This window comes from Stenella coeruleoalba (genome assembly GCF_951394435.1).
Source record: "Stenella coeruleoalba genome assembly, chromosome: 6".
Lineage (NCBI taxonomy): Eukaryota > Metazoa > Chordata > Mammalia > Artiodactyla > Delphinidae > Stenella > Stenella coeruleoalba.
The window spans coordinates 106916291-106929896 of record NC_137151.1 but is presented as its reverse complement, the minus strand read 5'-3'; the positions used below and the strand labels follow the sequence as shown (position 1 = coordinate 106929896).

The 13606-nt window shown below is 42.6% G+C and overlaps 1 protein-coding gene across 1 annotated transcript in view; it reads right to left on the bottom strand.

Annotated features, from left to right (window-relative positions):
- The window catches only part of XRCC5 (X-ray repair cross complementing 5), a 99423-nt gene extending 88157 nt beyond the window's left edge, over nt 1–11266 (bottom strand). The window contains exons 1-5 of the mRNA XM_079924063.1: nt 11143–11266; nt 6239–6352; nt 3227–3410; nt 2278–2326; nt 1705–1827 (exon numbers count right to left, since the gene is read on the bottom strand). Of these exons, the coding sequence (XP_079780189.1) occupies nt 1705–1827; nt 2278–2326; nt 3227–3410; nt 6239–6352; nt 11143–11163 (491 nt within the window). The 5' untranslated portion in view covers nt 11164–11266. The remainder of the gene's footprint in view (nt 1–1704; nt 1828–2277; nt 2327–3226; nt 3411–6238; nt 6353–11142) is intronic.
- Nucleotides 11267–13606: the final 2340 nt, after the last annotated feature.

Here is a 13606-nt window from a genome sequence, read left to right as displayed (position 1 = left end):
GACTGAAAGAGCAAGGTTCTTTCCACTGTAGCAGGTCACCCTAGTTTGTCCCTGGAAACCCAAACAGTTGAATTCAGCGATCTTTTCAGTTTACTCAAAATTACCTGCTGGTTACCCCATGTGGATTTTTAAGGTGATTCCTTTATCATTTCATTTGTTATCATCAAAACAGAGCTTCATGTTTCCATTTTTTCTATGTATTCTTAGCATGAGAGATGTGCATGTCCTGCATTACATGAAAAAGAGCTTCCAGCAAGCAGGGTACAGCACGTCAGGTTTGCACCACGCTGTTGCTGTTTCCAGAGCATCAACCAGGAAGAAGGGATGATTAACATGAAAATGAAGGGTCAGGAAGGTCCAGTCCAACTAGAACAATCCACCATACATGGGATACACCAAACAATAAGAGCAAAAACTCTACTTCGCATGCTAGAAGTTTGCAGCAAAGGAAGAAGGGTATTACCCAAGAAAAAAATACAACCAGTCAAATAACCAGCAAGTGGAAGAAAAGGCTACGTTCTGTTCAGCTTGCTTTACAGCATTGCTCATACAAAAAAAAGTAGCCCTTTCCGATGACATTGACAGAAGTGCAGTACGTGTCAAGGATGTAAAGGCATCTGAGATTATGAACAGGGAACAGAAACCGAGCTGGGCTTTTGAAGTGCTGAGAAAACCTCAACTCAATGAGAAAAGAAGAGTCACTTAAAAAGCACTTAATTTCTCTGAAGTACCATCTTACCAAGTATCAGCTTGATGGGTTATTCTGAACTATTTTTCTACAGTTCTACAGAAAGGAGTTGCCCCTCAGCAGTCTTAAGAGGTACGTACATGCAAGAGAGGTTCTTAATTCTCCACGGCAGGCATTCTAAAGAAGCTGCAGGCTCACCACTCAGAGCTGCAGGCTTCTTGGTATGGCTCTCAATCCGAAAAAGGAGTGTCCCTAATAATTCAACATTCTATACCTCCACTCTGCTTTTACCAAAAATAGGACAAGAAAAAACAGGTTTCAGATGCAGCAGGAAGGATTAATGTAGTGGAAAGAACTTTCTGTTAGGGCTATAAGATAAAGTAAGTGCCTGGAGGGGAAATTCAAGTTATTGGGGGAGGAGGGACTCTCTCCCTAACAAGTTGTGAAAAATATTTTCCTCCTAAGTTTGTACACCTCATCTGTAAATATGCACAAGCAAATTACATTTTATAAATGTGTGTGTATCCTTTAGATCTGAAAAAGAGTTAAAAATAAGCAGACGTGTTTAAAATCGTTCCCAAGTTGACATTCCTCTCTATCCTAAAAACATCTACTGTCTTTAAGACACAGTCCTCTAGGCTGTTTAAGAAAAGACACCACCAATCCGGTAATTGTTTGGGTAAAGTCTTCTATGCAGGCAGGAGATGAACTGAATGTCCTTAAAAGATTCCTCTAATGCCTCAATTCTTTGGGTCCAAGAACAGCACAAGCAAACATCTGCTACTGAGCTAAACTCCCAGGTTTCCCTGTGACTTTCATCCCTTTATCATCAAAACTCAGAAGAGTTCCTGGAACACAAGAGAGTAATCAATGAACGTTGGCTGAAGTCAGTGATCTGACAGATTCTGACTCAGAGCAGAGAGGACTCTTGAGAACTGAGTGCTCTACGAAGCGGTCCTATCACTGCATTATAAGAGCACAAGATCTGTCTGCAAATATTATTCTTATGGACTTACAAAAACTGCAGGGAGATGCCAGATATCTTCAAGTTATGAATTATAATACCCAGCTGATCTCTGCTGAATGGGCTGCTGAGGTCAGTGAACACTTCAATATGCCTCTTCTCAAACTTCTTTCCTCTAGAAGAGAGAGTTAGCATGTTAAGAAATCATTCTCCTGAGTTATTTCCTAAACTTCAAATGTACTTGGTCACTAAGCAGAAAAAGGGTAAGGAATGAATCTAGCTCCAGCTAACAAAGGTGATTACATTCCAGAAGTCCGTGTGCTGCTGATGCTCAGCTAGGTTCCTATTAAACATATAACCAACCCAGTCATGACTCATGCTTTGAACATCTTAGGCAAAATTTCTGAGCATTATGGAAATAGTATGTCTCTGATTTCCTAACTTTAACTTCAGTTAAAGATGTGGTCACTACGATAAAAAAGGATCCCCTTCCAGCCTCCACAGAGGTACATACAAGCAACTCTCCTAGGCACTACAATTATAGCCTTGCAAGGGTTCATTTTCCAAATGGTCTGATTCCACACAGACAGGCTCATTTCCAGCTCTCTTCAGTTGAGATACTTACACAGTTTCTTGTTGAATCAAATCCATGCACACAATGAGGGCATCCAGGACTCAGCTAGTTAAGGGCAGAAGATAACACCAAACAGTCCCTTTATCCCAAGAACATGCCACTTTTTTCCAGTGAAATCTACAATGCTGGAAATTGTGGACACTGGGCTGACGGTGTGATGATTTAAAAGTACTTGCCCAAGTGCCCTTCTTCCAAGTCTATTTCACTAACATATATTCATATATGTTATAAATCAAAGTACACTTCCTGAAACATATAAACAGGAAAAATGAAATAAACCAAAAGGTAATCTGACATATTCTGCTCATTTAATGAAAAATTATGATGCCATCTTACAGTATCTAGAACCCATTTTCTGTGATTACAGTCCATTCTTACACATGAAGCGAGCCATAATGTAGCATTTGTAAGTCACTCCCAGCACAGCAGCACCTCCCAGTGACCAGGGATGGCACCACTGTTTAGAAAAATAAGAGGAACCCCTTAAAACCAGGGCAGCTGTGGAAGGAACTGTTAGTCTCACAGTTTGGGTATCAGTCTGATTTTTGGCATACAATTATCCTCCATCCAGGAAGGCTAGGAGAATGCTAATGCTATACTCTTCTAAAAATAGCTTCTCTACATCCAAACATTTCCAACCATCACCACCACCAAACCCTCTACACATAGTCAATACATATACCCCCTTCTGATACCTCCCAACCTCTCAATGTCACTAGTGCAGAGGAGCAAGTTACTGCAGGGCGTGGAGTCCAGGCACCCAACCCAACCTAGTTAATTTCACATTCAGTCCTAACACACATCACCTCCGTGTGTCCTCAGAGCCAAAAACATCCACATACTCAGAGCTAGGACTCTTAGAAAACCTCACCAAACTAGATTACAATTCCCCAGATTAAAGGAAATTTCTTAAGAGTCTTCTCTGGTTCAAAAAGGATACAGTCAGCTTGTTGAGAACCTGGTTGGATTTTGCTTTCAATGTCCTCCAGCAAGTCAAAATCTGGTAGCATCAGGTGTCTGTGCACTGTGATGTTCTGATACTGGCCCTCACCAGCAAGAGCGTTCTCAGTGCCATCTGTACCAAAAAGGACTAACGCAATTTCATCCTTGCTCTCAGCAAACACCTAGAGAAGCAGGTTAGAAGGTTGAAATCATACAATATCACCTGGAAACCATTAGATATCTAACCTTCAGGGAGCAAGACAACCATACCTCCCTATGGCAGGTCCCTGGGGCCACCGTCAACAACAGAATATTGGGCTAACTGGTCCGTGGGACTGATAAGCAATGATAATTCCTAGGTTCTAAGCAGACTTTTTCATTGACTACAGTTCCCATCCTTTCAGCACAATTTGTGGTGGAGGAATGGGAGGGCAGTAGCTACTCTTGATTAGTTTCTTTGATTTGCTTCCACCCAAATCAGACTCTAATTCCCAGTGAAAACTAATTATGTATCATTTGAAACGATTTTAGTCTGTCTTTCTGGAATGACTATACAAAGTTTAAATTTTACAGAGATTAAAAATAAATTGCTGATTCATATTCTATATCCCAGCAATTTCACTTACAGGTATATATACTGCAGAGAAGTTCCTGCACATGTACACAAAGAGACAAGAGACAAGAAAGTTCCAGTTCACTTCAGCACTGTTTATAACAGGGCAAATCTGAAAACGAACTATCCATCAACTGAAGAATGCAAAAGCACACTGAAAATTATTTATACAATGGAATATTACACTCTAGTAAAAAAAAAAAGAATGAATAAATTTGTTCAATGTTTACCAACATGAATAAATCTCAAAAACAAAAGACTGAGAAAAATAAGTTGTGGAATTATATGTACTGAATAATACTATTACATACACTTTTGAGAGCTTCATACAATACTAAATACTATTTATAGATACACTGAGATCCAAGGTATAAAGTACGTGCAGTAATAACTATGAAAATTCTGAGGAAAGGAGGGGAAGAAGAGGAAAGAAAAGGGTTGGGAGGGGATACACAAGGAGCTATAAGTTAACATTTTATTTTTTAAGAAAAAAAAGAAAAAGAAATCAAACAAATATAGTAAAACTTTAGGGCTGTTGTAGTTCTAGACAATGGGAAAACCACTTTCCATCATATTATTCTGTTTGCTTCTTTATGAAGCATTCCATAATGAAATATGAAAACAAGAAATAGCATGCGACACAAAAGGCAGCCCTGTTCCCACCTACTTATTAACAGAAGCCTTCTGTATCAGTAAAAAGAACACTGCATGGGCAGAGGATGGAATTCTGTCATTCTTCACCTGTTTGGTCTGTTAAATTCCCCAGTCTGTTAACAACTCCAGCTGCAACTGCCAGTTGTACATGGAGGGAAGGTCCCAGCTGCTGGGGTTCAAATATTTCCAGCACACCAGTGCGGCAGGCCAGCTAGAATTCTAGCCGCCTCCCACACAAGACTTCATCTTAAGGCAAGGTAATCTTGTTCGACAACAAAACCTCAGTCAGGAGAGGGGAGGAAATTTGAATGCAGCATGAGAGCGGCACCAGGTTTTGTCTCCCGGCCTTCCAGATTTCACTTCAACTCCCATGCGAGGGGCAGAGCCAAAAATAAAAACTGAAAGCACTGTTTCCTTTTTTTAAAAAAAATCTATACTACGTTAGGGCACAGCAGCACTACTTGAATACAACCAACACAAATTACTATAACCAAGAATGGGGTTAGAAGCATCCTCATTTTCTTTGAGATATTAAGGACTCCAGGTTATCAGAACTTGTAAAAATCTAGGATGACAGGTGGGAGGTAACAGTGCCCAGTAGAAAAGGCAACACCCAGAAAAAACAGCAGACGTGTCCAGAGGAGTAGTGAATGAAGGACTTCATGGACTTCGCAAAAGTAGCAGTCAGACCAGGTAGAAAGGGCAGAAATTAATAATAATGGTAGTAGTAGTAGTTATGATAATGAAAACACATACAGCATTTACAATACGTCAAGTACTAAGTACTTTATCTTAGAGATATTCACTGAGGCACCGTGGTAGAGAGTCTTCAAGACAGCCTCCATCTATTCCTTCTCTCCCTGTATTTGGAGGCTACCCCTTAAAACAATAGAGGACTCTAATTCCCGCCCCCTCCCCACCCCACTGAATGTGAGATAGCTTAGCGACCTGATTGACTAATAGAAGGCAGTGGAAATGACCTTCTGGCATTTCTAGAGGTAGGTCATAAAAAGCCACATAAGCAGGTCTCTTAGAATACCCACTCTTGGAACACTCCTTTTTAGAACCAACTGCTATACTGTGAGCATCCCAAGCTACATGGAGAGGCCGCAGTTGAGTGTTCTGGGCGACAGCCCCAGCTGAGCTCACAGCCCCCAGAAGGCATAACTACCAGCTCCAGGGGTGAGCCACCTTGGATGTACGTATAGCCCCACCGAGCCCTCAGGTGACTCAGCGCCAGCCACCGAGTGAGCACACCTGCACAAGAGGCCTCAGAGAGAACCACCCAATCACACGCCCAGTCATCTCACAGAACCGTGAGATGATTTTTTTAAGGTCATTTAAGACACTAAGTTTGGGGAGGGTAGTTTGTAACCAGGAAACGATAACTGGAATAGGCACAAAGTAGTTGAAAGACTTATTCAAGATTGCAAAGTTAGTCAGTATCATGGCAGAGCAAGGATTCAAACCCAGGCCATCTGGCTCTAGAGTTTACATACTTAAACATCACATTGCCTCTTGCTTCTGATAAAAGTTGTAATATCCAGTGGAGGAGCCAAAACGAGAAAAGATAAACATATCAGCCTCCAGTGGTAGCATGTGAGTACATGTAAGAATAACCCCTCGGCTTCCCCAGAACACTGAGGGTGGACAACATAAAGAGGCTGGCATCTTGCATTATTAAGTGGAAGCAACAAGCAGTTAAACCACGAGTTACAAGCTCAAGACCAATGTGAATCTTACCTGTCGCTGCACAAACATGGTCACCACCTTCTTTGCTAGTTCAAATGGGGATTCTTCACCAGGAACCGAGTTACTCGTGGCAAAACGCACATCCATACACAACACCACAGCTGCCTGGAAAAAAAGTCCCAAAGAACATGTGAGAAAATGTTATTAATGGTCATTAAAAGAAGAAAAAGAGATGTCGTTTACTTATTTCACCCATAGATATTCAGGGTATGCATGATAAAGGGAAGGGAGGTGTTCTACTTAGAGAGTGTATGTAAGGCACATAAATTTTCACTATGGAGAAATTTTAAATAGTCCTGATATTTCCTGAAAGCTAGAAAGTATCTGCCAGGACAGGAGCATGCTCCAAGTAGCTGCTGTTCCTCTGGCCTGAGCCTGAGCACAAATCCATGGGGAGTAGATCTGAAAACAATCTGCAGGCTAGAGCTAAGTCCAACCCAGCTGAGCCCAAAATATTCTACATCAAACCAAATGCAACTGATATGCTGACCCACAGTATGAATACAGATGCTTTTGTTGTAAGCCACTGACTTGGGGTGTAGTCTGTTATAAAGCATTTTGGTGGCAATAGGTGACTGTCACAATCTATATATGCTAAAATGATACACTCCAATAATTTGAATCAGTTTGTAAACTGGGAATCTAAAGTGAAGACTAAGACACCAAATCCATTCTAGTAGGGGACACAGACACATAAATGATACCAGCACAATATTCCATGACCGAGGTATACAGTGGACACTAAGAGAGCACACAGGAGGGGCATCCACCCAAGGCTGGTGGAAGGGAGAGAGGACGGATAAGGAGGCTAAAAAAGCCTCCTGGATATGATCCTTGGGTGAACCTTAAAGAATGAGTAGGCAGAATGGGAGAAAATACTTGCAAATGAAGCAACTGATAAAGGATTAACCTCCAAAATATACAAGCAGCTCACGGAGCTCAATACCAAAACACCAAACAACCCAATCCAAAAATGGGCAGAAGACCTCAACAGACATTTCTCCAAAGAAGACATACAGAGTGCCAACAAACACAGGAAAAGATGTTCAACATCACTAATCATCAGAGAAATGCAAATCAAAACCACAATGGTCATTATCAAAAAAATCTACAAACAATAAATGCCGGAGAGGGTGTGGAGAAAAGGGAACCTTCCTGCACTGTTGGTGGGAATGTAAATTGATAGAGCCACTTTGGAGAACAGTATGGAGGTTCCTTAAAAAAACTAAAAATAGAGCTACCACATGACCCAGCAATCCCACCACTGGCCAAATACCCTGAGAAAACCATAATTCAAAAAGACACATGTGGGCTTCCCTGGTGGTGCAGTGGTTAAGAATCCGCCTGCCAATGCAGGGGACACGGGTTCGAGCCCTGGTCCAGGAAGATCCCACAAGCCACGGAGCAACTAAGCCCGTGCGCCACAACTACTGAGCCTGCTCTCTAGAGCCTGTGAGCCACAACTACTGAGCCCGCATGCCACAACTACTGAAGCCCTCGTGCCTAGAGCCCGTGCTCTGCAATAAGAGAAGCCACCGCAATGAGAAGGCTGCGCACTGCAACGAAAGAGTAGCCCCCCTCGCCGCAACTAGAGAAAGCCCACACACAGCAACGAAGACCCAACGCAGCCAAAAATAAATAACTAAATAAATTTATTTTTTTAAAAAAAGGTACATGTACCACAATGTTCATTGCAGCACTATTTACAATAACCAGGACATGGAAGCAGCCTAAGTGTCCATCGACAGATGAATGGATAAAGAAGATGTGGCACATATATACAATGGAATATTACTCAGCCATAAAAAGGAACATCACTGAGTTATTTGTAACGAAGTAGATGGACCTAGAGTCTGTCATACAGAGTGAAGTAAGTCAGAAAAAGAAAAAGAAATACCATATGCTAACACACATATATGGAATCTAAAAAACGGTACTGATGAACCTAGTGGCAGGGCAGGAATAAAGATGAAGATGTAGAGAATGGACTTGAGGACATGGTTGGGGGTGGGGAAGCTGGGATGAAGTGAGAAAGTAGCCCTGACATATATACACTACCAAATATACAATGGATGGCTAGTGGGAAGCTGCCGCGTAGCACCGGGAGATCAGCTCGGTGCTTCGTGACGACCTAGAGGGGTGGGATAGGGAGGGTGGGAGGAAGGCTCAAAAAGGAGGGGATATAGGGATATATGTATACATATAGCTGATTCACTTTGTTGTACAGCAGAAACTAACACAACATATAAAGCAATTATGCTCCAATAAAGATGTTAAAAAAAAAAGAATGAGTAGGAGTCCGTCATGTAAACAAGGGCAGTTTTAGGCAGAGGAAACCACATAAATACAGACACCTGGTCACTGGCTAGCAATCATGTATGTAGGGGACTAAGGAAATAGGGCAAACGTAAACTAAAAGTAAAATGGATACATGTAAAGTTTTGTATTTGGCAACCAAGGTTTAACTGAATTGGGTTGGAGACCTGAACAAATAGCAGTCAATTTCAGGGTGGATTATAAAATGACATTATAAAATGTCACCAGTACGACATGGCTACAGGAGTACATTCCTCACACCTACCCCATTCCATCCTCCAAAATATTTTCAGTCCTATCGATGGTGTAGTAAATTTAAGGAAGGAAAAGACAGGTTTTATGGTTTAAAAAGAAAACAAAACTAAACTAGATCCCAGGAGACCTGGGATCCAGTCCCACCTTTATCACCAAGTAGCTAAATTCTTGGGCATGTAACTTAAATTCACTGTTAATTTGTGGAGGCAGGAAGCAGTTGTTGGACTAGATGAGATCTAAGATATTTTCCAGAGTTAACATTCTTTGACATTGACTGACAGTCTCACCTGTGCTTTGTACTGATCAGACCACACTTAACAAACGGTGAGCAGTTCTGATCATCACATCTTATGAGAAACACTAATTACAACTGAACGTGAAATGAGCAGATTAGAGAAGGATCTGGAGAATACGTGACCTAAGGAACAGGTAGGAAAAACTGGTTATTTGAACCAGACGAGAAGATTTAGAGGAACCTGACTGTTATCCTCAAATAGTTGACAGCTGTGTTATAAAAAGCTCCACGAGATAATAGGATCAACAGATGGAAGCTATAGAGATTGATCTGACACCATATTAAGGGAGAAAAAATAATATTTAGAAGTAATAAATGAAAGAACTACTGTTTTCTGAAGCAATGATCTCCTGAGCCTAAAACTGTTTGAAAAACCTAGATGAGCTCCTATCAGGGACGTTATAGATGATCTCTAATTTGGTTACATCTCAGGCAAGGCAAAACATGGAAAGGAAAGACTATTTAAGTTTTCCCCTAGTTCACAAAGAATTAAACATAATGCATTAATATTAAGAGAGTTCTAGATTATAAATAGTATGTTTGGAGAAAGGGTGGTAAAAAACTACAAAATTCCTTTGAGAATAAAATTTACATCCCATAGTTTCAATGCTCTGAGCATAAGAACCTTTAAAAAGTTAAGAGTCCCCAAATACGCTGCTGCACCTATTTAATATATGTTCATAAAAGCTACTTTTATGAACAAAAAACTCTAAATCAGAGGACTAAAGGTCCTTTGCCAGGAATCAGGTATCCAAAAAATGGCATCAAAGGGTTTCACAGTATGGAAGTTCTTATCTGGAAGCAGAAGAATGGTCTACGTAATACCGCAAGCTCCCTTCTGGTAGCAGGAAGAAAACCAGGAGAAAGAAATTGAGCAGCATGGCAACCCTTCATTTAAACACCGAAGCAATACAGGCTATTAGAATTCTGCTGCAAGTCCACCTGCCATAAACAGCTGCTTCATTAGCGCTGAAAGTTTTCAGCAGCTGAAAGGAATAAAGGAGGTGAGTGGCATATGTTCATAATCATTTTAATCAGCATTTCCCTATGGGGAGTGGAGAAGACTAGGGATCAGCTGCTCCAACTCCTATCTTGTTTATCTGTATACCAAATGCCTAATAAAGGGCCTAGTTTTGAATAGATAGATGGATGGATAGACCGATGGATGGATGAATGAATGAACAAGTCCTTGGAACACACCTCCCTCTAGAGACCCTTCAGAGACAACTACCACGCTCTGCCTATACTGAAAATGCCATTTTAAAAATTGATCATGTTATTAACCTGGGTCACTGAGGGTCATAGATTCCTAGCAAGAGAGACATTCTCCCGGACTCTGAAAGCTGAAAGCCTGTGTTCAAATTCAGATTCTACCACTTGTGGACTGGGTGACCTTGGGCTAATCACTTCACTTTCTTTAGGTCTCGGTTTTCTCACCTGTAAATTGGGCATAAAAGTTTTCAACTCATGGGCTTGTTGTGAAGATTAAATGAGACCGGAATAAAGCGTTAGATCAGTGCCTCACCAGAGTAAGCTTTCGCAATAAATGCGAAATATTAGATTATTATAGAGGTAATAAGACGTTTTACATTTCAAGTTATTTTACTCAATCCTTCTCTTAAGTTTTACAGGCCTCTGGGATTGGTTCGTTTCGTGGCTAACTTCCATTCTCACAGATTTTAAAAACCCAGATTCAGAAGTAATGGAGGAGTCGGGGGTAGGCTGGGATAGAGAGGTACGGAGGGGAGGTCCGAGTGGGATGGAAAGCAGGATGAGGACCGGTGGAGAGGAAGTGGGAGGATGGAAGGGCTGAGTAGGCGACGGGGGTGGGGAGTGCGCGAGGCTCAAATTCCCGCCTTAAGACACCAAATCGCCAGCTTTTCTCACAGCGCAACCCTCGACCCCGGCCCTACTGATCCAGCCCACCACCGGGATCTCTCTTCCTCACTCCTTGGCACCGCCGTGATCCCATGATTCCTGCTTCTGGACCCCCGGCACAGGCAAGGCCCAAGCCTACAGATGTTCCTACCTTATTTCCCGACCGCGCCATGTTGACATTCCGCAAGCGCCTTGGTCGCCTCTTCCGAGCGGGAACCTGCGGCGCCGAAGCTCAGTTCCGCCGGACGCGGAGCTGGAGGGCCGCAGGAAGAGCCGCTTTCCGTTGAGGCCGGAAGGGGCGGGGAAACTGTACGTCGACATTCTGAGCATGCGCAGAGCCCCTGCGTTTCTCCCCTTGTTGAGGAGCTGTGTGGTCTTCGGGCTTTCCAAATCGCTAGAGGTAGGAATCATTTCTCGGAAAGGTTCATTCCCCTTTTCTCACACTGAGAATAATGCCTACAGCGTTTTATGTCAGATATCTGGAGTTAGATTTCCCTGAATATGAGCATGAATCCAAAAAGTCACTTAACTTCCCTAAAATTCTGTTTCTTCTTCTAAAAATAATGAAAGACGACAGATGCGATGACCTTAGATCCAACTCCTGGAGGAAAAGTAGTTTTCCAGGCAATCAAAGTGGAAAGAAGATTCTTCCTTGGAAAGGAGATGGGATGTAAAAAGGCCTGGAGGCATGAAACACCGTCTGCTAATGATCTCCCAATACTTAGAAGCGTCGCTAGGTTGGAAAGGAAGAAGTGAGGTTTAATTCCAGAAAACGAATCTAGGGAGATGTTCTAGAAATGGCAGCTATCAATTTCGGTGCCTGACAGTCGCTCCACCCCCTTTCAAAGGAAACTGTCCAGCCTGCAGCCCTTGACTCTTTGAGGGAGGCAGGTCCAAGTTGAACCTTACACAGAAAAGGCTCTTTTCTGTACCAGATGACCCACAAGCTGAGAGCTGACTGGACGAAGGGTCTGGGAACCTGCAAAGTGTCTGCCAGCCTAGAACATTAAGTCCAATCAGCTTCTGTCCCTCTTGAAAATCAGACCTGGGTAAAGCAGGCCTGCAGCTGGAAAGATGTGGAGGGGCCATGAGGAGGGAGGGGTCTTGAGGGAGCCTAAGTTATAAACACACTGAAGCCAGGAGAGTCAGACACTTTCAGACGGTGCTTTCAGAGCCTAGAGGGTTCATCTAGTTTTCGATTCAAGGAGTTCTTTTAAGGCTGAAATATTATTTTTAAAGTATTTTTCATATGACAGGTAAATAGAATTACTGGAGACTCACCATGGTGAAGGCAATGTCTATGCTTTATGCCCATGATTTTATCTTGTGTTTAGTCTCTATTTCCTTCCCTTTTTTTCTCTTCCTCTTGTACTTTCTCTGTCCCCTCCCCCCTCTCTTTCTCACACTACACACCCTCCAATACAGATTTGTTTCCTGGGAAAAATTTTTAAAATTCTAGTGCGTGTGCTTGTTTGCATCTCTCCACTGTCCTTATAGAAGTCTTTAGGATCATACACTTCCGGACAGCTAGGCAGCGATGGTGTTGAGAATGGATATGGACTTTAAGCACTACTTCTCCTGGCAAAGGGCCTCCATTAATCAAGGGTGAGGGACAAACATTACCAATGTGACAGTGTAAATGGCGACTCCCTTCTTCCTCCACAACGAAAGGATTCTGACTTTTTTGGTTCCATTTCAGCCTGTCAGTTCAGGATCGGTTTAGATTTGTGTGATAAAGAATTAGGTGGAAAGGGTAAAGATAAGAGGTGATGGGCTATGGCTAGTAGAGGAGAAGGGGCATTTTGGACAGAAAGAGAAGTGCATGGGAGCCACTGTGGCGTATGAGGGAAATGGATGAAATAAGAAAAGGAAAATCATTATTTGGATGGCCCCCAATAGCCATGCTTCCCAGCATCCACATCCTTATACAGTCCCTTTCCCTTGAATCTGGGCTGGCTTTAGGACCTGCTTAAAATGCAATAAAATGTGGTGGAAGTGACACTGGGCCAGTTTTGGACCAAAGCTTTCAGAGTACCTGGCAGATTTGGTTTTTGCACTCTAGTGGGAGCCAGATACCATATATAAAGACTGACTACCATAAGACTACATGCTATGAAAGCCCAACCTAGCCATGTGGGAAGCCACACGGAGGAGCACTATTAGGGGTTATGTGTTTGTGTCCTCTCCAAATTCATATGTTGAGGCCCTAACCCCCAATGTGATGGTATGTGGAAATGGGGCCTCTGGGAGGTACTTAGAGTTAGTAGAGGTCACGAGAGGGGGGCCTATATGATGGCATTAGTGCCACTATAAAGAGAGTTAGTGTGCTTGCACTGACTCCCTGCTCACCAACCCCACCAGCCATTTGCACAAAGAAGAGGTCATATGAATATGCAGAAGGCAGCCATCTGAAAACCAAGGGGAGAGCTCTCCTCAGGCTCAATTCAACCGTGCTGGCACCCTGATCTCAAACTTGCAGCCTCCAGAAATATAAGAAAATTAATTTCTGTTGTTTAAGCCACCTAGTCTATGGTATTTGTTATGGCAGCCTTAGCAAACTGATACCAGCACTGAGCACCAATGCCCCAGGGGCCCACCCAGATGACAGCCAGCAC